The 25,466-nt window shown below is 40.5% G+C and overlaps 1 protein-coding gene across 4 annotated transcripts in view; it reads left to right on the top strand.

Moving 5' to 3' along the window:
• Positions 1-25,466, top strand: part of LOC126161645 (DNA excision repair protein ERCC-5 homolog) — a 74,215-nt gene that overhangs the window by 36,194 nt on the left and 12,555 nt on the right. For all 4 annotated transcript variants that reach the window (XM_049917626.1, XM_049917627.1, XM_049917625.1 and 1 more), the window contains exons 7-10: positions 484-1,814; positions 4,656-4,754; positions 12,118-12,331; positions 20,508-20,759. In XM_049917626.1, the coding sequence (XP_049773583.1) occupies positions 484-1,814; positions 4,656-4,754; positions 12,118-12,331; positions 20,508-20,759 (1,896 nt within the window). The remainder of the gene's footprint in view (positions 1-483; positions 1,815-4,655; positions 4,755-12,117; positions 12,332-20,507; positions 20,760-25,466) is intronic.

Raw genomic sequence — 25,466 nt, 5'->3', positions numbered from 1 at the left:
TTGAAATAAAATAACACCAGAGGTCTTACTGAAACATACATATAATTTGACTTGCTTCCTCCATCTAAAAACAGTTCATCACAAAAGATATTGATGTTAGTACTTAAGATTTTTGTTCACATGTTTAGAAATAAGTAAATCCATACAATTTTTTGTCAATTTATGTCTTTACTTACCCTTGAGATCTTAAAATTGTCAGGGAAAAATGCTAAAACTTGTCTGGAAATCGGGGAAATATCAGGAATTTCATCTGGGGTAACTTGTGGCAACCCTGGTTATCTGTATCATTTATATTACTCGACCCAATCTCTTTCTGTTTTTTCTCTTTGTGTGTGTGTGTGTTTGTGTGTGCGCGGTGGGGGAGGTTGTTTTTTTTTTTCCACCATAGTTTCTTTACTTACCATTACATTTTCTTAGCATTATACGCACAGTGTATGCTCCTTTGCATTACTGATCATTGGCATACCTATTTACTTATTTCAGATACTGGAAATGATGCTGGAAATAATGAAAAGCTTACAGGAGAAGGGAGTAGCAAAACTGTGCCTACAGTTGAAAGTGCATCTGATCAACATTCGAAGTCCGATGAAAGTGACAATGACATTCGCACTGTCACAGAGAACAATGTTGTTTATGAAAGTAATTGGGTATCTGATGATGAGTTTGACCATGACATGAGTGATGATGATGAAACAATGAGGTTAGCAAAGAATTTTATGTTTGAAAATAGTGGCCTGACACAAAAACAGATATTGAAAATTATTCAGGATCAGATACGTAAGAAAAAAGCTAATAAATCATTGGATTACACAAATCCTCAACCAACAACAAGTAAAAGCATACCACCAGAGGATAAATTATTACATTGTGAAGGGACTTCGGTAAACTCAAATAATTCTAATCCTCGTGAAGCAGAAAATAAACTTATAGATTCTACAACTATGAAATTATCTGAAACAAGTGATAAGACAGTACCTGTTACAGACGTGCTGCGGTTGAATGACATGGACTCATTGTTGAAAACAGAACACGAAAAAGGATATGAGAATGTTACATGTGAAACAGAGATAAACAGAACTATCAATAAACACACTGATACTCAGGACACATCTGTTGAAAAGGAAACAAGAAACAGAGCTGTTTCACAGCAAATTTGTTCAGATGCCAGTGAAAAATCTCCTGAAGCCATTACTATCAAAGAAACTAAGCTTACTGAAGAAAGCATCGTTGAAGTACAATCAAGTGACAGTGAAGTAGATTTTGTGGAAGTTAACAGCAATAAAAATAGTGCACAGAATGTGAGTGACATGAAAGCAAAGACTCTCCTTGAAGTTGTGATTAAAAAAGATGACTGCAACCTAGATGATGATATTTTTGCAGACATCTTCACAAAATCCTCAGATGTGACAGAAGAGAAACACAATAGTGCTCCTACTTCTAATGTAAGTGATGCAGGTAATAAAAATTTGCTGCATGTTGAAGATAATGAAAACAGGAATGATCTCTCTTTTTCTCTTCCACAAAAAATTGATGCAAAGAATGAAAATGTAGTCGTTACTTCAAAGAAATGTAACATTAATGATGTGACTACTGTGGACATTAGCAGTAGTCATAATACTGGGTACTTCTGCAATGAAGTGCCTTATGCAGATGATGTGGCAGCATCTGAGACATTTGAACACAGCACTGTAAAGCATAGCTTGAAAGTCACACATGAAGAGGGCCAAGAGGATTTCCAAGCAATTAAAGAACTACAGACTCAAGAAAAAGTTCAGGAAAATGCAATGACAACTGAAAAACTGCAAACAATGAAAGTAAGTAACACTTATTGTCACCAAGCAATTTTATTCTGTAGTGGTTTGTTTGCCTTTTAGAATCACTCCACAGTCATTTACCAGATCTCAGTTCAGTTATTTCATTTTGATATAACTTAAAATGTACAAAAATTGGAAATTCTTTATTTCTTTATCTTGTTCCTTACTGCCATATGAAGCAATGATTACTTCTGCTCCTTCTTAAGGACCATGCCTCCACATGTGTGTGCACATTCCTCGCTTCAGAGTACAATCTTCAATTTTTTTTAATAACTGCTTTAACTAATAGCAGTTGAATATATTTATCCAGAATTTTGTGGTACGAAGAAATTTAGGGTGTGGGACATTGGCTGGATGCAGACACCCTACTCCTTTTTTGCCAGCTCAGGAAAATCCATATGCATTCACACCACTTTCCTCGTAATAAATTCTGCATAAAATTGCCAACATGACATTTTCTGCATTCATTTACAAGTAGACAGAGTTCCTTTGATTTTACTATAGAAGCAGCTCCAATCTGTCTTCTTTTTCTCATTCCACTAAATGATATTTTTGTTGTGGGGGACTGTCACATAAAACTAGTTTCATCATCAGTTAAATATATTTTTGTCAGTAATGCACTGATCTCATGTATTGTCTCATTTTTCATACAAATTTAATCCTTGCTGGATATTCGTAATAGCCGGCCGAAGTGGCCGAGCGGTTCTAGGCGCTTCAGTCTGGAACCGCGTGACCGCTACGGTCACAGGTTCGAATCCTGCCTCGGGCATGGATGTGTGTGATGTCCTTAGGTTAGTTAGGTTTAAGTAGTTCTAAGTTCTAGGGGACTGATGACCTCATATGTTAAGTCACATAGTGCTCAGAGCCATTTGAACCATTTTTGATATTCATAATAATCATAAAAAATATTTTTGCAGTCTGTTCATTACTTTATAGCTTTTAGATAACCTCAGTGCTCACGTGGTTTTTCTGAAAGATCTGTTCAAGTACGTGGTTGAATGTTGATCATTATGGAGTTTCATTTTTCATTCACCTTTCTGGGGTAACTCATCTTTAAGAGAGAAACTAGTCATTACTCAAAAACATGCTGTAAGAATAATATGTGGTGCTCACCCACAATCATCTGTAGACATCTGTTTAAAGATTTAGGCCCTTCAGCTACTGCTGCACAGTACGTGTATCCTCTTATGACATTTCTTGTAAATAACCTGCTTTGGTGCAAAAGGAACAATGATGTACATAATTTGATACAAAAAAAAAAAAAATCATTAGTCCACATTAACACTCAAGTTGACGAAGTGGTGTCATGTCAAATGGCTTGCACCAAGCCGTGACTCACTTCACTTTTGTGTACATATTTATTTCTTGTATTTCTTCCAGAAGAACAAAATTTAAAAAAAAATACTGTCCTTGCCTTTAAAATTTAAGTTAAATACATATCCCTGTATGTAGTAATTTTCAGTATGTGGAAATTGTGTGTGCTGGGGAAAGGCCATGTTAATTATGAGTGCTGTTCAATAAAGAATAATCGTATTTTTTTTTACAACACATCTTTACTCATCCTCATAATTTTGGTGGTCCTTCTCAAAGTAGTCTTCCAGGAATACGAGGCACTTGTCCCAGCATTTCTACCAAGTCTTCAGATACATGCTGGAAACCATTTTTTGAGAGGTCCCTCAAAATTGGCTCCGCAGCCTTTCACCACTGCTTCTGATGATTGATAATGCCTCCCACAAAGGCATTTTTCATGTTAGGGAATAGAAAAAAGTCATGATGTAGCCAAGTTTCATCAGCAGTGATTACATTTAAAAGAAACTCCGGATCTTCCTATAACATCAACTTTAGATGCCTCTAACATCAACTTTGAATGCACGTAGATCTGCACACGAATGTCCTTTTGTTCGGGAATCGACCGTCTTGGAACCCATTGCGCACAAACACATGTCATGTAATTTTTCTGTCACCAATGTGTGAGTAGCACCCAATGAAATGTTCAGTATTTCAGAAAGTGATCTTAGGTAATTTGTCAGTCCTGTCTCACAATGACAGCGGCAGTGTCAATGTTTCCTTCTGTAAGAGCAGGAACTGGAGCACTGGGTCCACCTTTCTTCGAAACTGATTGTTTCCCCTCATTAAAACTTTTAAGCCACCTTCAAGCTGTGCTGTAGGGAAGAACAGATTCTCCATGGACCTCATGTAACATTGTACAGGCGTCAGCTGAAGATTTGTTGAGACGAAAGCAGAATTTCAAAGCCACATATTGTTCCTTGCGCGTTACCTCCATTGCAGTGGTAGGCGTTACTGAACATGTCTGACCTTGCCTACGTCTCACAGGTGGTAACCATGAGTCCCAACAGAGAAACTACTATGGCGTGTTTGTTGCACATTAAGCTAACAGAATATCATAAGATTGAATTTTAGCAAGAAATTATGACCATAAAAATATTATGATCAGTATTTATTGAACAGCCCTCATATTATAACTATTCTAGCAAATTAAGTGATAATCCTGTGTTATGTTCTTGCAGTGCTGTATGTGCCCCACATGCCTCAAAGTATGCCAGAAAGATGGGCACATGTAATCATTTTCATAAGTTAAATGTACATGTTTAATGTGTCATTTTTGTGTGTAGTTTCTATGATTATGATCTGAATCAAATATTTTAAAAAGATTGTTTATTAACAAATTCTATAATTGACACTCTTGTAAACAAGAGTATTAAATTTTAAAAAAATATGATTTCTGTTGCTTTACTACAACACTAGCATCTTACACACTTATTATTTACCACAAGTTGTAATGAAAAGATAGCTTCCTAGTGACTCATTAATTATTTTCAGAATTTGCTGGAAGAAGAGCAGCGTCTGTTATTCACTGAAAGGGGACGACAAGAACGATTAGCATCTAGTATAACAGAACAGATGAATTTGGAAGCTCAGGTGAGATTTCTATAGTTGCTGGTGTGTTTCAAAATAATTGTACTTTTATAAACTGCCACTTAGTGTATGCACTGGTCTACATTGATAATTTTGTGTATAAATATATCTTTTTGTATTGTACAAAAATCTCAAACTCCCCCATGAAATCTATTGTTTGTGATTTTTTAATGTGGTGGAGTATCTGAAGATTGTCTTTGAATGGGTGCCCTGTGGCTTTTATGTGTGTTGCTATCGCTTATTTTGTACACTGTGTATGTGTACGAGGTGCATTCAAGTTCTAAGGCCTCCGATTTTTTTTCTCCGAACTGGAAAGAGATAGAAACATGCGCATTGTTTTAAAATGAGGCCGCGTTCATTGTCAATACGTCCCAGAGATGGCAGCACCATACGGCAGATGGAATTTTACCGCCAGCGGCGAGCATGAGAACTGTTTTAAATACTTAAAATGGCGATGTTTTCCTTACTTGAACAGTGTGCAATCATTCGTTTTCTGAATTTGCGTGATGTGAAACCAATTGAAATTCATCGACAGTTGAAAGAGACATGTGGTGATGGAGTTATGGATGTGTCGAAAGTGCATTCGTGGGTGCGACAGTTTAATGAAGGCAGAACATCGTGTTACAACAAACCGAAACAACCTCGCACAAGCCGGTCTGACGACATGATCGAGAAAGTGGAGAGAATTGTCTTGGGGGATCGCCGAATGACTGTTGAACAGATTGCCTCCAGAGTTGACATTTCTGTGGGTTCTGTGCACACAATCCTGCATGACGACCTGAAAATGCGAAAAGTGTCATCCAGGTGGATGCCACGAATGCTGACGGACGACCACACGGCTGCCCGTGTGGCATGTTGCCAAGCAATGGTAACGCGCAACGACAGCACGAATGGGACTTTCTTTTCATCAGTTGTGACAATGGATGAGACGTGGATGCCATTTTTCAATCCAGAAACAAAGCGCCAGTCAGATCAATGGAAGCACACAGATTCACCGCCACCAAAAAAATTTTGGGTAACCACCAGTGCTGAAAAAATGATGGTGTCCATGTTCTGGGACAGCGAGGGCGTAATCCTTACCCATTGCATTCCAAAGGGCACTACGGTAACAGGTGCATCCAACGAAAATGTTTTGAAGAACAAATTCCTTCCTGCACTGCAACAAAAACGTCCGGTAAGGGCTGCGCGTGTGCTGTTTCACCAAGACAACGCACCCGCACATCGAGCTAACGTTACACAACAGTTTCTTCGTGATAACAACTTTGAAGTGATTCCTCATGCTCCCTACTCACCTGACCTGGCTCCTAGTGACTTTTGGCTTTTTCCAACAATGAAAGACACTCTCCGTGGCCGCACATTCACCAGCCGTGCTGCTATTGCCTCAGAGGTTTTCCAGTGGTCAAAACAGACTCCTAAAGAAGCCTTCGCCACTGCCATGGAATCATGGCGTCAGCGTTGTGAAAAATGTGTACGTCTGCAGGGCAATTCTGTCGAGAAGTGACGCCAGTTTCATCGATTTCGGGTGAGTAGTTAATTAGAAAAAAAATCTGAGGCCTTAGAACTTGAATGCACCTCGTATAACAGTTGATGTGTTCAGTGTACCTATTAGGTTGGTGCATAAGTTCCTAGTGTGTTTGTTTTCCATGTTGGTATTCCGGGTGCTATAGGTTTATTTATGGATCGTCATTTTTATTTATACTTCACTGTTGCTATCTGAGTTTGTACATTGTCATTTTGTCATTTAGAGATTGTGGGTAGAGCTGTGTACACTAGAAAATGGAGTGCCAATTGGAGAAATCAGAACATTTCTGACATATTTTACTGTTTGAGTTCAATAGAGGGGTGAGAGAAGCGGATGCTGTCAAAAGCATTTGTGCCATGTATGGCAATAATGCCATTGGACAGAGCACAACAAGAAAATGGTTTTCTCATTTTAAGGAGGACTGTTTTGACATTAGTGACCCTCCATGTTCACGAAGACCTTCAGGGCTTGATGAGGATCTTTTAAACACAATAAGCCACATTAGTGTACTCAATAACTGACAGATGTGATGAACTGGAATCATTCCACCATCGTGTGACATCTGCATGCAATGGGGAAGATTCAAAAGGGGTCAATTCTAGTGTTCGATTCCACTTGGCAGCTTCGAGCAGTGACGTCATACTTACGGCAGAAATGCTACATAGATGCAGTCTTTGAAAGCAGCTGATCATGTTCTTAAACAAACAAATGTAGCATACAATAAAATTACAATCACAGTTCATATAATTAGTTACTTAGTCACAGATTATGTAGAAAAGAACTGAAGGTAACGAAGATAATTAAGAACAGAAAAGGAGAAGTATATATGTCTAAAATAAATTGTTACCGTGATTTGTGCGAGTAAGGAAAACACAAACTTTTAAATCCACAGTATGGTGCATGATGAAGTCATAATATTGTGAAATAGTGTTAATTTGTAATAATTATTATTAAATCTAACAGCATCAGTACACAAGTAACAAAAATTCATGAAAAGTAGGGTCTGACAAGTATTGGAATTTCTAACTAGAGTTAAGCTATATAGGTCAATTCTAGTTACCAATTTCAGCAATTCCATGGTTCATTATTTAGATTGTTTTAATAACAAGTGTGTGCACTGAAAAGTTACAGGATTTCTTCATTTGGTTTTACTCTTGTCACTACTATGAAAAAGAGAAAAAAAAATTGGTAGCTGTACCTACAAAATTTGCTACTTTTTCGTGGTACTTCTGAGATCAATAAGAAATCTAGAAATCCCACAAAACATAGTCCACAGAGTTACTGCAAAAATGTCCAAAATTATGAACCATGAACTAATTGGAATTGTTAACTAGAATTGACCTCCTATACAGGGTGTTACAAAAAGGTACGGCCAAACTTTTTAGGGAGCACAGAACATTCCAGCCTATGACTCGTGACTGGGGAAGACCTAGAACAATGAGGACACCTGCAATGGACGAGGTAATTCTTCGTGCAGTTGATGATAACCCTAATGTCAGCGTCAGAGAAGTTGCCGCTGTACAAGGTAACGTTGACCACGTCACTGTATGGAGAGTGCTACGGGAGAACCAGTTGTTTCCGTACCATGTAGAGCGTGTGCAGGCACTGTCAGCAGTTGATTGGCCTCCACGGGTACACTTCTGCGAATGGTTCATCCAACAATGTGTCAATCCTCATTTCAGTGCAAATGTTCTCTTTACGGATGAGGCTTCATTCCAACGTGATCAAATTGTAAATTTTCACAATCAACATGTGTGGGCTGAGGAGAATCCGCACACAATTGTGCAATCACGTCATCAACACAGATTTTCTGTGAACGTTTGGGCAGGCATTGTTGGTGATGTCTTGATTGGGCCCCATGTTCTTCCACCTACACTCAATGGAGCATGTTATCATGATTTCATACGGGATACTCTACCTGTGCTGCTAGAGCATGTGCCTTTACAAGTACGACACAACATGTGGTTCATGCATGATGGAGCTCCTGCACATTTCAGTCGAAGTTCTCGTATGCTTCTCAACAACAGATTCAGTGACCGATGGATGGGTAGAGGCAGACCAATTCCATGGCCTCCACGCTCTCCTGACCTCAACCCTCTTGACTTTCATTTATGGGGGCATTTGAAAGCTCTTGTCTACGCAACCCCGGTACCAAATGTAGAGACTCTTTGTGCTCGTATTGTGGACGGCTGTGATACAATACACCATTCTCCAGGGCTGCATCAGCTCATCAGGGGTTCCATGCGACGGAGGGTGGATGCATGTATCCTCGCTAACGGAGGACATTTTGAACATTTCCTGTGACAAAGTGTTTGAAGTCACGCTGGTACGTTCTGTTGCTATGTGTTTCCATGATTAATGTGATTTGAAGAGAAGTAATAAAATGAGCTCTAACATGGAAAGTAAGCGTTTCCGGACACATGTCCACATAACGTATTTTCTTTCTTTGTGTGTGAGGAATGTTTCCTGAAAGTTTGGCCGTACCTTTTTGTAACACCCTGTATAAGTCAGTTCTAGTTACCGATTCCAGCCACTCGATGATTTATTAATTAGATCGTTTTTTCAGCAGGTGTGTGCACTAAAATGTAGGCTAATAGAACTTGTAATTGCTCTCTGAACTATTGTAAAAGAGTTACTAATATTGGAATCAGTTATTAGAATTGAACTATAAAGAAGGTCGAATCGAGATACCGATTCTAATTTTTGATATTTCAGTGCAGTAGTTTTAGAGAGCAATTACAAATGTTGAAATGCTGTTATGTTTCAAGTCTTGCAAAAATAATTTACATATGAATCATGGAACGGTTGGATTTGATTCCAATATTCGTAATTTTTTGTGGATTTTCGTTAGTTGTGAACTGGCTTTTCTTTTAAAATTTAGTGTGTCGGTTTCTCCATATTTAATGCTACTGTTTCATATTTGTTGTCATTCATTTCATTTTCCTTTTGCTCTGTTACTTTTAGTTTCTCCCTGCCCAAAATTCCTACTTTTATGCGCTTCTCCCATTACATTCAGTAATTAACAGTAAGATTAATGCCCTTTTATATTAGTATGACTTCACCATGTGCTTTACTGTAATGCAGTTTAAAGGTTCTCTGTGCTTTTCTACTGTCATAAATTGCGAGAATAATTCTTATCAGATGAGAATTTTTTTTTTTAAATTCTTGTTCTTAATTATTTTCATTATCGTCAATTTCAATTCGTTTTGATACACTTCATGACTAAGTAAATAACGTACTTCATGACTAAGTAAATAACTGTGTGAAATGTGATTGTAATTTTACTGCATGCTACATTTGTTTGTTTATGAGTATGAGCCTTGCTTTCATAGACTGCCTATACGTATCACCTTTGCCTTAGGTATGATGTCATTGTTCAAAGCCGACGACTGGAATCTGACACTATAATTTGTCCCATATATGCATCTCTGCTTACTCGTCATCAATAGGCTCATGAACAACACGACCATTCCTATTCTGTATCACTACTGGTGGCAAGAAAGGTGTCTTTGTGGTAACATAAGGAAAAGAAAGGAATGGTTGAGCCCAAACAAAATAGCAATTCCCCGCACAAAGACCTGCATGCATCCATAAAAGATAGTGTTATGCATCTGGTGGAACAGCAACTGTGCAGTGTACTACAAATTGCTTCCCCATAGCATAGCCATCACTGCTCACATTTATTGTCAACAGCTAAAGCATTTTGCAGATGCAGTCCAAGAGAACAACGACCAGGAGGATTCCGTCAAGTGATGCTAGTCCATGTTAACACCTGCCCGCATTCTTCTAGTCACTATACAAGAACTGAATTGGGAAGTCATTCCACGCCCATCTCATCTGATCTAGCACCCTCAGATTTTCACCCTTTCTCATCTCTGTTGAATAACCTCCAAGAAACTTCCTTCCTGGATGAAAAGCACTCCATACATGGCTTGATGAGTTCTTCACTTCGAGACCATGTGATTTCTACAGTCATAGAATCACAAGTTACCCCAGTATTGGCAGGAAGGAGAATATATTATTGGTGACTAAAGTGCATTATGGGTGTCTGTTGTGTTTATTAAACTTATGGAAAAATGTACAAACTTTGCACAACCTGACATTGTACAGTGAATTGTGTGCCCTATTGGACACAGCATGTATGTCAGAAGACTGTCAACTATTGCAGGCTCCCATTTTATCTTGAGGTGACATTACAAGGAAAATATTTGAGATGTATTGGATAGGTTAATGGAAGAACTCGTGCTACTTTACAACATATTATGGATTAGTTCCAAGTAGGAAGCAGCAGGCAGCATATCCTTAATGAGGGGGTTCAGGCAAATTTGGCACCATGAATTAGAAGCAACATATGAGAAAATGTATCACAATCTAAAGCAACTGTAGCACCTCTGTTTCCTTTGAAGTTGTTCGTTGGATGTTGGGAAAGCTGCATGACATAATGTGCAGTTAATTACGGCTGGGCTTGACTGCATACAAACATAGCTGCACATCCAATCACTTGTAACTCATTAGCATGGTGACTGCTGTTGATTCTGTGTACAACAGCTGTGCACTCTCTCACATCAGCCTGCACTGTGCTGAGTTGCATTAGTGCAACCAACCTCATACTACTTTCTTCTTGACCATACTGGACCTTAACACTGTTTGTCAAATTTGTTATTAGTAATGCATTTTTATTTATTTATTTGTTTATTCATTCATTCATTCATTCATTCCCTCCTTCCTGTCATCATTGAATTTGCATGTGCTTCAGTTTTACACAGTCTCAGTACAAACAGTTACAGCTCTTTGTTCAATTCAACCTGTTATGTGCATCCCACTTAAACTCGGTTATTACAGATGCTATGTGTAGCAGTGTCTTGTTTCCACTTGCTCTAAATCCACATTTCAGCTATCAGTGAAAAATATTAATCAGTAATATAAATTGGAACAAGAAGTCAGCTAAAGCTATGATGAAGTAGCTGTGCTTTTATGCACAAAGATAAAATTTTCTAAACAGTCACTTTGTACACCAGTGCAATTAGTGAAATGCTGTATGAGGAAAGCATAGGTTATCAAAGTAATAATGTGTAAAAAATAGAAATAATAAATGAATAAAGAAACACTGTTCATAGTTAGTTATTGCTGAAATTAGTTTGTGGGTAATAACAAAGAATTTACATCAAGGGGGACCCACAAAAGTTCATTTTATTATTATTAGAAAGAAGTGTGTGCTTGTTTGTGTGTCTGTCTGTGTGTGTGTGTGTGTGTGTGTGTGTGTGTGTGTGTGTGTGAGAGAGAGAGAGAGAGAGAGAGAGAGAGAGAGAGAGAGAGACGGTATCTGTACATGGAAGTTCTTCAGTAAAAAGTGCAACAATTTGTAAGAACTATGTTTACAGGATCACTTCATTGAAGTGGCTTGTCCAGTTAAGTTCCTCTACAGCTCTGTAGTCTTATTTATGTGACTGTCATTTTGTGTATCAGATCCAGTGGGTACTTTAGGCTATGAATTATTAAAATAGTAATGTACTGATGATGATGTGATGTAATGCTGTCACCTTTTTTTATACATAAACTAGCACATTATGAATAATGTACAATAATGTTTTAATTATATGGTACCTTCTCAATGCTAGTGTTTTTTAAGTTAAACGAACATTCTTGCTTTAGAATCCCTGTTTTGTGTGCTGAAAAAAGAAAGAAAGAAAATGCAGTTCAAAGAGAATGACTTATTCTTCTATTCTTCTTATTTTTGAAGTTTTTTTTTTATTTCGCTATCCTGATATCTCATTTAATTTTGTAATGGCATATAAAAAATTTATAATGCCATATGGGCTATTTAACATATCTTTATTTTGGTAGGAACTACTACAGCTTTTTGGTGTGCCATACGTTATTGCACCAATGGAAGCAGAAGCACAGTGTGCGTTTCTAGATGCTGTTTCATTGACAGATGGAACAATCACAGATGACAGTGATATTTGGCTTTTTGGTGGACAGAATGTTTACAAAAATTTCTTCAACCAGAAAAAGCATGTTCTGCAGTTCAAGGCAGCTGAAATTCAACGATATTTCAGTGAGTTTCTATTGCTTTTGTACTGATAATTTGCAGTGATTGAATAAAAGTATAATTAATTCTCAGGGTGAACAATTTAAAACTTTTATTTTGCTTTGACATTGCATGATCTGGTGGGAACAGCTAAATCATGAAAAGGTCAGCAGTATGTTCAGCTGTGTGGAGCAGAAATTATAGACAGGATGGGACATGATATTTTATAGGTTGTTCTAATTAGATATTCTGTGCCTTTGCGCGATAACATTGCATAAGTCTGACACTTCTGCTGTCTTCCCTCACCCTTTTTCGAGTAGCTCAGGACCCTCGGTCATTCGTAATAAACTGTGCTTATACGAAATGTAAATGTGGTAACTGGGAAATGTCGACTCTCTTAAGGTAATAGGAAATAAACAATTGATGTCCTTTCTGCAGATTGTAAGGTCGGTTTCCGTGATGAGGGATTTGGAGGATGATCGTGAGGCGAGGTTCATCTCGTATCCGAGTCCGACAATTTTGACATCCCGCCAGAAGGCACGGACATAGATGACAGCCGCTAGACGCCGCCAATATAACCTGCGAGAGCTGCTGTCGCTGCCATAGTGCTGTGCCCAGACCGTGCCCGCCGCACCAGCCTGTCGGCACTCGTGACGGTCCTATAAAGCCGGCAGCGTTGGGGCTCAAACTGCAGTCGTGTTCTTACAACACTCGTGATCATTTATGTATTTGTCATTGCTCTGGGCACTGATAGTTGCCGCATCTTGATATCCAATTTGGGTTTGCTCTCTGGTCTGGACATTTCGCTGTGTGACCTTTGTTGTCAGTTGTCCCTGTTGTGTGTGGCTGTGTTGTACTGGCGATTCCTCGTCGGCCTGTTGGCTGGTGTGCTACAGTCGAGCTCAATTCTAGTTACTAGAATTGGCAAGGAGGTAAAAGGCTAACAGTGCATTGTGGGCACAAAACTTGTGCAACAGCAACAGCTGCTCCTGCGACAGCAATTGAAACAGCAGTTCTAACAGCAAATGGACCTTTCTCACCAGGAAATTCAGCTTCTGTCAGAACGAATACAGGTGCGAGGTTCCCAACCCATCCAAACTGTGGTCACCTCCCAGACAGACTCCTGCCCACCCACATTTCTGCCATTTAACAATACGAAGGGGTATTGAGACATGTATTTGCAGTAGCGGAAACACCACTTGGCGACTTTTTGTGTTTGTGATGTTGCTCTCTGAAGATCACTTCCCCAGAGATTTTTTTTTTTTTTTTTTTTTTTTTAAGAAGAAGTTGGCTCCCCTCTCAAACTTGGTTGCACTCACTTTCGAGGAAATGTGTCAATTACTGTCGAACTATTATTCACAATTGTTCCACGTGGTTCTGACCTGTCAATTTCTCCATCCCCCTCCCACCTCTTTCACATACAATTCACTTTGCTTTTTACTCTTGTTAATTCTTGCATGATGTTTTAGTAGTAATCTCTGTCTTGCATATTACCAATCTTTCACCTGTAAACACTCAGATTTTCAAATCTTGTCCATTGCAGTTCCCAATAACCAGTCTTTCTTTCTCATCCCATGCTGTACGTCTCCCATGACCCATGGTTCTGGGTGACTTTTCGGAACTCTACCCTTTTTCCTAAATCTCACCAGTCCTTTTCCTTCATTCTTCTTCATTCCCCTTCAAGCCTTCTGCCAGAAAAAGGAACCACTAGCTCTGAAAGCTAGCATACTGTAATACCTTGTTGTCACTTGGTGAGTAGATTCTTTTATCTATCCAATTAATTATATCTTGAAAGACTGATTAATTTTGTTGACATTTTAAGCACTAAATTAGATTTTGGAATTCCTGTGAAGATCCTCTTCAGTGGAGTAGAAGAAGTTGCTGTTGTGGGTTGGCAGGAGAGCCCACACCGTGATTAGTAGAGGAAGCCAAAAGGCACGCGTTTTAGCTCATGCAGGCTAGCGTGAGGTATTATTCATAATATCAATAGTAACTGGTAATGGCGCCTTGCTAGGTCGTAGCAAATGACGTAGCTGAAGGCTATGCTAACTATCGTCTCGGCAAATGAGAGTGTATTTTGTCAGTGAACCATCGCTAGCAAAGTCGGTTGTACAACTGGGCGAGTGCTAGGAAGTCTCTCTAGACCTGCCGTGTGGTGGCGCTTGGTCTGCAATCACTGATAGTGGCGACACACGGATTCGACGTATACTAACAGACTGCGGCCGATTTAAAGGCTACCACCCAGCAAGTGTGGTGTCTGGCAGTGACACCACATTCCTCCCCCGCAAATCGGCGGACGGTTGTGGCATAAGGCTTCCGCCCGCCGTGGGGAGGAAGCGACGTATGCAACGAGGTGGGTGGCCTAACAACAGGCGAGGCTGTGCCACCTGCACCCTGCCATTTGGACCACATGGAGCTAGAAAACGCCTGAAAACCTGCTCCAGGGTGCACGCCAACATGCGATGTATGCGCCCGCAGAGAGACAGGAGGGGCCGAAGGGTCAACCTCCATCGGGCCAGGGCACACGACGGCGAAGACGACATATGGTCCAGAGCAGGCAAAAGTTCTATGTCGGAGGACAACTGGTCACGGGAAGCGATCGGAGGCGCGTGACCCAGGGAGGCGCCCGGCGGTTGCAGCGACGCGTCCACTGCAGGCGTCGCCGGCGGGCGAACAGGCGTGTTGCCATGTGGCAAAATGGAAGGCAGCGTCGGTAACACCTGGGGCTGAGGCGAGCCAGTGGATGGGTCCCCAGGGCGCTGACTGGATGGCACCGTTGCTGAAAGCAGACGGGGAGCAGCAGATCCCGTGCAACGACAGAGGCGCAGCTGATTGAGATGCCGACGCACCTCACCAGAGGCCCCCAAAACCAGATACATAGCGCGGCCGAGGCAGCGAAGAATGCGCCCTTCGAGCCAACGCCGTGAACCTAGATAGTGGCGGTAGTAGAAAATGTCGCCTGGGGCAAAAGCAGGTGTCTGCCGCTGCACATTAACCTGATGCGGCAGATGTAGCAAAGACATCAAGGTTCGATGAGGGCGACCGTGGAACAACTCAGCCGGCGAGCGACCATCTCGGGGCTGAGAGCGATACGATGACAAAAAGAGCAATAACGCGTCCTCTGTGACTTGAAAGTCCTGACCAATCGTTCAGCGGCACCCTTTGACTGTGGTGAAAATGGCACGGACATCAGATGTTGAATACATTTGGCCTTGCAGAATGACTGAAATTCTGCGTACACGAATTGTGGGCCATTGTCGGAAACAATAGTCTGTGGAAGACCTTCAATGCAAAAGATAGCGGATAACACTTGGATGGTGGCAGATGACGTCGTGGAAGACATCCGGACAACAAAAGGAAAATTACTGAATGAATCTACCACAACCAACCATCGAGCATTCCAGAATGGACCAGCAAAATCGATGTGTAAGCGTTGCCAAGGGGAAGTGGCTTTTGGCCATGCAAAGAATTTCCACGGTGGTGCTGATTGTTGTTCGGCACACACCCTGCAAGAAGAGCACATATTCGTAATCGCAGCATTGATTCCGAACCACGTACAGTGCTGACGAACAAGTTGTTTCGTTCTCACTGTACCCCAATGTCCTTAGTGGAGGAGCTGTAAGACAGAGGACTGTAACGAACGTGGTACCACGACCCTGGACTGATCATTATCTGAACGCAACAGCAAAACACCACGTCATACAAAAAGTCTCTCCTGGTGAGCAAAAAATCGGTGAACCAACGGATCCCCGATCCGTGACTGACAAGGGCCATTGTGTAGCAATAAAACGCAGAACGGTAGCAAGGACAGGGTTGGCAGCTGTGGCTGTAGCTACACGACGAAAATCAATCGGAAACGATTTGACCACGTCATCGGTTTCCAAATCAATGAACATGCAAGCAAGTTCGGAGGAATCGAATGCTCTATCCTCAGCAACAGGCAAACGGGACAACGCATCGGCGTTTCCGTGCTTAGCAGTGGACCGATACAAGATATCGTAGCGGTACTGCGAGAGCAAAATAGACCAGCAGAATGAATTTCTGCGCTGTACGTGGAGGTACAGGCTTAGTCGGATGAAAAAGCGATGTCAAAGGTTTGTGGTCTGGGATGATGGTAAAGTGACGACCATACAAGAAATCATGAAACTTTGTAACACCAAATACGAGAGCCAATGCTTCTTTCTTGATCTGTGAATAATTTCTTTGCGCAGACGAGAGCAATTTGGACGCAAAGGCAATAGGGCGATCGTGCGAACCATCTTTGTGCGCAAGCACAGCACCGATCCTGAAATCCAATGCATCCACCATCAATAAAAGGGGCTTCCGGGGATCGAATGGCGTAAGGCAAGTCTTGGAAAGCAACGCCGATTTCAACTGGCGAAAGGCGCGTTCTCATTCCGTCGTCCAGATGAATGGAACACCTGTACGGCGTAAGCAATGAAGCGGATCTGAAATGGAAGAGGCCTGTGGAACGTAGCGATGATAATAGTTAATTTTTCCCAGCACACTCTGTAGCTGCTTCAAATTCTGTGGCGAGGCAAGTCTTGTATGGCACGGAGGTGCTCTGGACTGGGATGTATGCCTGGGGCATTGAGTACATGTCGCAGGTAGGGTAAGTCACAAGCAAAAAACACACATTTGTCCTTCCGCAAGCGAAGGCCATTTTGTCGCAAGACCTGAAATAATGTTCTGAGATTGGCTAAATGTTCTCCTTCTGTCTTTCCGGAGATCACAATATCGTCCAGATAGTTTGCTGCAGTAGGGACCGACGCACAAACAGTTTGTAGATATTGTTGAAACAATGCAGGGGCGGATGCACACCCGAATGGCAGTTGTTTGAATCGATACAAACCAAGATGTGTGTTAACCACCAAAACACGCTGGGATTCTTCGTCTACCGGTATTTGCAAGTACGCATCTGCTAGGTCCAACTTCGAAAAATATGTACCCGGGCACAGTTTGTCAAAAAGATCTTCTGGGCGGGGCAAAGGAAAAGTTGCAGTCACAAGTTGTGGATTCACTGTTGCCTTTAAGTCCACACAGAGTCTCAATTTTCCGGAAGGTTTTGGCAAAATTACTAAGGGTGATGCCCAGAGAGAAGCCTGCACACTTTCAATTACACCTTGTGATTCCAAATCGTGTAATGTTTTTGCGACCTCATCACGCAATGCGTGGGGAACATTGCGCGCTCTGAAAAATTTCGGTTGCGTGTTTACTTTCAGTTCCAAATGTGCTTTATAGTTCTTAGCACAACCGAGGCCCGGTGCAAAAATGTCTGCAAATTCTTCACATAGACGAGAAACACTGTCGGAATGCACAGTCTGGTTCACTGATAGGACCTGATTTACTATAGACAAGTTCAACAACTGAAATAAATCAAAACCAAACAAGTTCACTGCAGAAGAAGAACGAAGAATGTAAAATGACACAAGTTTTGTTTGTCCCTTGTATGTTGCAAGAAGGCTGCACTGTCCTAACACAGGGATCTTGTGAGCTGAATAGCTAGTTAACTTAACAGTTGCGGCACGCAACGGAGGTGTGCCCAGCAGTTTGTAAGTGTCTTGATTGATCAGTGAAACTGCAGCCCTGGTATCGAGCTGGAATGGTATCACTTTGTCGTTAATGTCCAAGTCCACAAAAAGTTTATTGTCCTGCTGACGACAAGAGCGACTGTCTCATGAAACGTGAACTGACACTGGTACAAAATCACTTGCGACTTGACGGGAGTTCCGGCGATGTCGACGCACACTATTTGTGGGACGAACACAGTCAATGTTAGAGAGAGTAGCACTGGGCGGAGTGGAATGAACTATATGAATTTCCATGGGCGAAGTTTCGCGAGCCCGAGTATCCTTGGTTCTTTGAAATATGCATCTAATGCAGACAAAATTTCTTCGTAGGACAGAGTTGCTACGTCGCGTCGGGGAAATAATTTGACTATCACACGGTACGTGGTCACCCCGACGGATGATAACAAAAAAGGCTGCCGCTCGTTACCTTGAATTCTGTAGGCAGCGAGATGGAATCCAAATTGGCGTGACCACTCCATCCAGCCTTCCAGTGCAGCATCAAAAGGACGAAAAGTTGGTGCAACTGCGTGTTGTGACTGCGTTAGCGGTGGAGCGGCGGCTGCCGCATCGTTTTGCATCGCACGTTTACCCTAGATGAGCTGTCCAAGGGCATCCGGTAAGGCCTGCGTCTGCTGATTCTGTAAGTGATAAAATTCGGACAGTACATCGGGAGATGGTGGCGAAGCCATTACACAAGTAAATCAAGGCAGTATAGGTAAGAATGCGGTATGGCCTCGTCGCCAATGTTGTGGGTTGGCAGGAGAGCCAACACCATGATTAGTAGAGGAAGCCGAAAGGCAAATGTTTTAGCTCACGCAGGCTGGCGTGAGGTATTATTCATAATATCAATAGTAACTGGTACTGGCGCCTTGCTAGGTCGTAGCAAATGACGTAGCTGAAGGCTATGCTAACTATCGTCTCGGCAAATGAGAGCGTATTTTGTCAGTGAACCATCACTAGCAAAGTCGGTTGTACAACTGGGGCGAGTGCTAGGAAGTCTCTCTAGACCTGCCGTGTGGTGGCGCTCGGTCTGCAATCACTGATAGTGGCGACACGCGGGTCCGACGTATACTAACGGACTGTGGCCGATTTAAAGGCTACCACCTAGCAAGTGTGGTGTCTGGCGGTGACACCGTAGTTGCCTAACAGAAAATGTTAATGAGAAAATTGAGAAATTTTCCATTAGACATATCCTTATACTCCAGGGAAGATTATCTTCATGGGAATTCAAAAACCCAATTTATTTATTTTAACATAATTTGCATTAGCACTGTAATATTATAATATTTAGTAGCTTTAAACAATTGTCTTGTATTGCACTTGATTAAAATGTAAATTTCTGTGCCCCATTTAATAAATATGGGTTGCCTTTACTAATTCATTGAGTTTCACAACAAACATCATTTGATCTTGAGAGATTATGAGAAGTTTGCACCAGACATATTTGAGGGAGGCACTGATCACTGCACACCCCTCTTTTGGAATCCTTGAACTATGGCTAACCTAATGTAATTTAATGTTATTACTGCTGATAGCCTATGTACATTGCCAAGAGTATGTTTTGAGTGGCCATTCTTGAAGACAGTGCATACTCATATCACCACCAGTGTAAAGTGACGGGAGCCATTGTTCTTCTGACCAGGCAACTCATTTCCATTGTCCTCTGGCACAATAAAGATTTTCCTATGTGCACAGCAGTTTTAACTGAAGACATTTGGGTTAACTGGGGTCTTACACAAGTCATCTGTTGTAGAATATGAACTAAATGCTCTGTAGCAACATATTGTCTTGACCTACTCTGAAAGAGCAGTTGAATCGTCTTTCAGAGCATGTTTGCATCAGTTTTATGTAAAAAATGCACAATGTATATTTTGTGACTCATTCTTTTAAGACAACAGTTATTCACTACACTAGCATAAGTATCCAGTAACATGCAACAAAAGCAAATAAGGCCACAGTAAAATAAAATAAGTGTCCTCATCTTTTTATAAAAGAATTCACACAACCGAATACAGGGAGGTTGTCAGAGGATGGGTCACATTGATAGGCAATGATGGAAACCATCACAGTAGTTAGTTAGCTCCTTGGCTGATAAAGTATACCAGTCAACAGGTGCTGAATCAGTTTAGCCACCTCATACAAAGGCATAGATGACTTGCACAATGGTAAGAGCTGTACGGTGCATTATCTGGCAGAGTCTGTAAATGTAGCATCATTGTCTAGATCGATAGCTCCATGTCTTCCATTGGTACCTCCAGCAGAGTTACAGGTGTGTGTGTGTGTGTGTGTGTGTGTGTGTGTGTGTGTATTTATGAGCAACAATGGAATGCACTGTGTGATCAATCATTTCTTCAGTGACTGCTTTTCGTAGTAGTGACCTGAAATCATAATGGGAAATGTTTACTTTCTGGTCTTTAATGTTCCGTCTGTGCTCCCATTGTTCTTTGTACAGTGAGATCATTAATTAATGTAAGTGAAATAGTGAAATGCCCCATTTACATTCAGGCGACACCTCATATGCTTTTATTGCATTATATCCACAAATTCTGTGACAGTAAAAAGAATAAAAATATAAGTAGACAATTGCAATAGCTTTATCCTTGTAACAGTCATTCTTGTCTTTTATTTCACAGGATTGACACGCAGGCAGCTTATAGTACTGGCTTTGCTGGTTGGTAGTGATTACACTACTGGATTATCAGGCATTGGCCCTGTAACAGCATTGGAGATAATTTCAGCCTTTCCTTGTGGAAATGAAGATTCTGTAGAAGCAATCACCAGGGGATTGAGAAAGTTTCGTGAATGGCTTATCACAGGAAAAGCTGCTGGACCTGGTGGGAGATCAGCACTCAGGCATAAGCTCAGAGACATTAAACTAAGTGAAGGTTTGTTTTCCTGATAAGATTGTTCAATCTGTAGCACATGTGAAGAAAATTTAGTCAAAAATGTGTGAATTTAAAAGTGTACTTAGATCATATTAGCTTTTCTGGCTTACGTGTCACCAAAGGTGACAAGAGAAAAAGTATGTGGGTGATAGAAGATTGCTTTGACAATTTCATATATATCTTCCAGAATATGTTACATTTTTAAAAAGTCATTGGTTATGGTGCTTTCATTTACATATCATTAAAAAGCTTTGTCGTTCTTCACAATATTCGAAGCAGAAGAGTAATAGCAACTGGCCAAATCTCATTCTTTCATAACTTCTGAACAGTTACTTTGTATAGAAGAAAGAACAAATGGGAAATAGGGAGTAAGACTAGCACACACAAATGCTGGATGATAGAAAAAAGTTATTTTCAGCCCTGGATTTGGAGAACAAATTGAAAATACAGTTTCCTATACAAATTAAATATGTCTGTGATTTTTTGGTACTTTTCTCACTGTCACTCAAGATATGAGGCAAATTTTCCGGTGTATTAAGCGAATTCCACTGAAAATATTTTTCAGAGAGGAGTAGTATCACAAGAGTACCACATTAGTAGTCATCTCGTCAGAGGAAGCAGTCATGTGTCAAAGGGCTGTGTGCTATTTAAAATCTGGTGAGAGTAACTTCATCATCTTATTTTGGTTGAAGAGAAGTATGCTACTGCAGTATTATGAGCATCACAGTTTGCTGTGCTTTACTGTACATCTCCCTCTGCTGTGTGCTACATCTTAATAGCATTATTGTACACAAGGGGAAGCACAGCGAGTTAAACTGTACAAATGGCATGTCTCCTGGGTTCTGATTACTGCTGTTTTGCCCTCTGATTATCAGGATTATGACACAACTTCTCTATGCCTTTGCTGCTTTAAAAAGTTATCGTGTATGTTTTCAACTAATTTATTTGCTGAATGGCCCACAAAAATCACAGGAAATCAGACCAGATATCTGCTCTAGAATCCTCAAAATCGTGTATTCTTTAACATATGCAATATATTTATTAGGTAAAGTAATCCTGAAGATGTAGTCAAATAAAATGATGGAGCAGGCAATTCCCCCACCTCAACTCCCGTTCCCCTCATGCGCTTGGATCTATAAGCAGTGTCTCAAAATTGAGAAGTATGGTTAACATCACACTGAAATTAAACTTAAAAGGTGCTAGAAGTGGAAGTCTGTGTATTCCAGCAAATATAAAAGTACATGAGCCTTAAAAGTAACCACGTTGAAAATTTGTTGCATCTTCTGAAGCGGCATTCATATCTGCCCTCCTAAAATCTGAAAGGTGCTATTTTGCTCAGATTCTGAGTGACCAGATAGCTTGTGGATGAATGTTATATGTGCACTGTGTGCATGAACAGTCAATAAGTGTAAAATCAAGGGTCAATGTGTGTGTTTAGAGTTTGTAAACATTTTATACTATGAGAAGCTGCAGTCAGTCAAGTGACGACAGCTTTCCCAGAGCACAGAGGCAAGGTGTAGGTTTAAGCCAACAGCTAGGTGGTAGTTTCCATCCCTGCTGCAGTGCAGCAGGCACACCATTTTGTTTGTGAGTTGACACAGTTTCTAATAATAAGCAATGTGTTTTGATTTTCCTGTATGCTCTTTAGCTTCAATTATGAAAGTTTATGCATGTTTGTGTATTTATTGGACACAGTTCCACGATTTAATAAATGTCTAATATATATTTCCGCTGTCTTTTTGACCCTTCGCTCCCAGCTCCAAGTAGTGCTGGCTTCCATCATGCAGCTTAAGACTGTTGCTAATAGGAATCACTGTGGGGACCAGATGTGGAGATGCAAGGGACATTGAGCATGTCCCTTGTTTCGCATGATCAGTTCGCTGTGGCCGCCAGTGAGATTGACCTCTCATCCGTGGTCAAATGGAAGGTCGTTTCAAGGTGTAGCAGCCAGCGAAAGACTTTCTGAAGGGCTGATTGAAGGGCCTCCCTGGTTTGCCTGATGAACAGGTTTCAGGGAATGTCTTTATCTGATGAAGATCCTGAGCCAGATGCAGTCGCTTTCTGTGTTTCAGGGGAAGCCTCTAGGATTGCATGCTCTGGACGGTTGCGGTTACTGATAGTTGGGAGCATAATGTGGCCCCTTAAGCCGTTCTGTCATGGGACATGAAAGCACACATGGATGTGGATCTGAGGATATAACTGCATGGAATTGCATGCTTCACTGCACTGCGGAGCATGAAATGAAGAATTTGGCATGTCAGATTTTTGCCTCATGGGGAGAATCGTGGCCAGTGAAATGTAACATCATTTTACATTACAAGCAGAACATAGGAGCCATCATGTAGTATGGTGTTAAATTTCACATTTGCTGTTTTTTTTTTTTTTTTTTTTTTTTTTTTTTTCCTTATAGAGTGTGTGGTGTGAGTATGAGCTGTTTCAAACCATCACAAAATTGAGCATCTCTCAAAAATGTGTCCTTTTAGCTATGATTTGTTATAATAATATGATGGGACACTACATCTCAGTATATGAGGGCATCCTGGAGTTGATGTTTTTAGCATTATAACTTGTGTGCTACAAAAGCATACCATTCCAATGTGATTGCACAATGGTGATCTATCAAAATCTTGTCTTTCAGATAAATTTGCATATTAAATATGAAGTAATGACATTTGTAGGTACAGTCTTTAGACACTGTAGGCCATGTATGGAGGTGCGATTGTTAGATTGTTATGTCGAAGTTGCAGCACAATTAGTAGTGTCATGAACTTTTGAGTTGTTTAGAGCAAGATAAGAGGTTTGCGCCTGCCACCTTCCATTCCCCCACCCCATTCCCAGCATTTCTTGCCTAAGAAAGTCTGGGTTTTTCTTATTCTTTTAACAGAAATATTTTCTCAAAAGACAATAATGTATTTGCTGCAGTTCTTGTTCCAAAGGCCAATGACAGGAATATTCCTCTAATGGCCAGAAATCTTATTGTGGCTAACAGTGTAGTACTGAAAGTAAACACAAGTCATACTCACTGGAAAGTTCTGTTATTTTGAAACTTTCTGTAAAATACATGTACCTGTCTCTGTGTTTATGGATTTGTTTATGTTTGTATCTTGCCGTTAACTAGCCTTTTCAATGATGGTGAGAAACTTAGAAAAAATCTCCTCTTCCATTTGAATGAAATTATGAAACGAATCTCGATCTTGAAATCTATTTGATGAAGGACGTTATTTCAGTGTCTTTGCAGTATATAAAACATCGAGAATATGCATAATATGCAAGTGCAAACTGACATTAGACACTATACCTTAACTACCATATTTAGCTGATTATAAGATAACGCTGGATATAAGACAAACCCCCCATTTTTTGAGAGCCTCCTGGAGAAAAATATTACTTTTAAGATCTTCTGGGTAATCAGAAATACAAACTGTTTTATTGACATAAAGTATCTGCCAAAAAGTAAACATTATACGTATTCTAAGCTTACGCTATTTATTGATTGTCTACATTTTGCTAATACCAAGAGAAATAAGGTAAATCGTTTACATTAACTTTCAGACAATTTCATTTTCTACCTTTTTTGCTTACTAACCCTGTTGTCTGTGTTATCACTATTTTTAATATCATCATCCTTTTAATAGCACAGCTATGAAATTATATCTTCATTATCATAAATATTTGGCTGTTTCTTTACAATATGTTGCTATTCCTGAGGTGGTATTACAGCGGGACCTGAGAACACAGCTGTTTCTTTTTCTGACTACGTATTTGATTTTATGTCTATACTGAGGTGAGCTCTCTGAACTCTCAGTCAAGCTGGTGTCACTGTTCCCCTTACAACCCTTCTGCAGTGCTGAGCTTGAGCACTGGTGAAAAACAGACTGAAATATACTCTAATGTGCAGGTCATATGTAACAACACTATCTAATACATAAATTAAAGATGGCAATTCTGATTCAGTCCTGTTTTCAAACTTTTTCTCATCCCACAATTTAGTGATATCTGTTGGTATTATCTCCACAACAGGTCTTGTCACTGTAATTTATTCTCACGATAACAGTTACCAGCTGTTGTATGTGATTTATTCCCTTTGTTAGACATTTCATTCTGGATTAATTTTTCTTCTTTGAATGTCACTATCATGTTCTAAAACTGATTAAAAGCAGATAACATCTATACCCAGTATTTTAACATGTGAACAGTGACTGAATTTCTCATTTGCAATCCACTTAGTTCCGATGTCATGTCTACTTCCGTGTCACCGTTAGCTACCTCAGCCTGTGTGAGGACAGCTTTAGGGATATGAGTGCCAAGTTTCTTCCCTTACTTGGCAGTCATATTCCTAAAGCTGTCCTCACACAGGCTGAGGTAGCTAACGGTGACACGGAAGTAGACATGACATCGGAACTCATGACAGCCAGTGCCATTAGTATACAGGACAAGCTTGTTAACATGCTTTGAACAGTGACTTGCTGGTAGAGGAACACCACATAATGCTGTACAATGATCTGAGGTACATACTACTAGAAATCACTGTTAACTCAATTGAATTTTCATCCCATTTTGGGATTTAAGTGTGCAAACTGGGGTGAGTCATCCTGGATTTGAAATGGATGCTTCTGGATGTCGTGAAGACCATAGTATGCAGCCAGCTGCAGATGGTGGCTCATGTTGGTCCTAATGTTATGTGTCATTTTTTATTGAAAGAGATTC

The sequence above is a fragment of the Schistocerca cancellata genome, chromosome 2, assembly GCF_023864275.1.
Source record: "Schistocerca cancellata isolate TAMUIC-IGC-003103 chromosome 2, iqSchCanc2.1, whole genome shotgun sequence".
NCBI lineage: Eukaryota > Metazoa > Arthropoda > Insecta > Orthoptera > Acrididae > Schistocerca > Schistocerca cancellata.
Note: the sequence above shows the minus strand (reverse complement) of the source record. Positions and strands in the feature narration are given on the sequence as shown.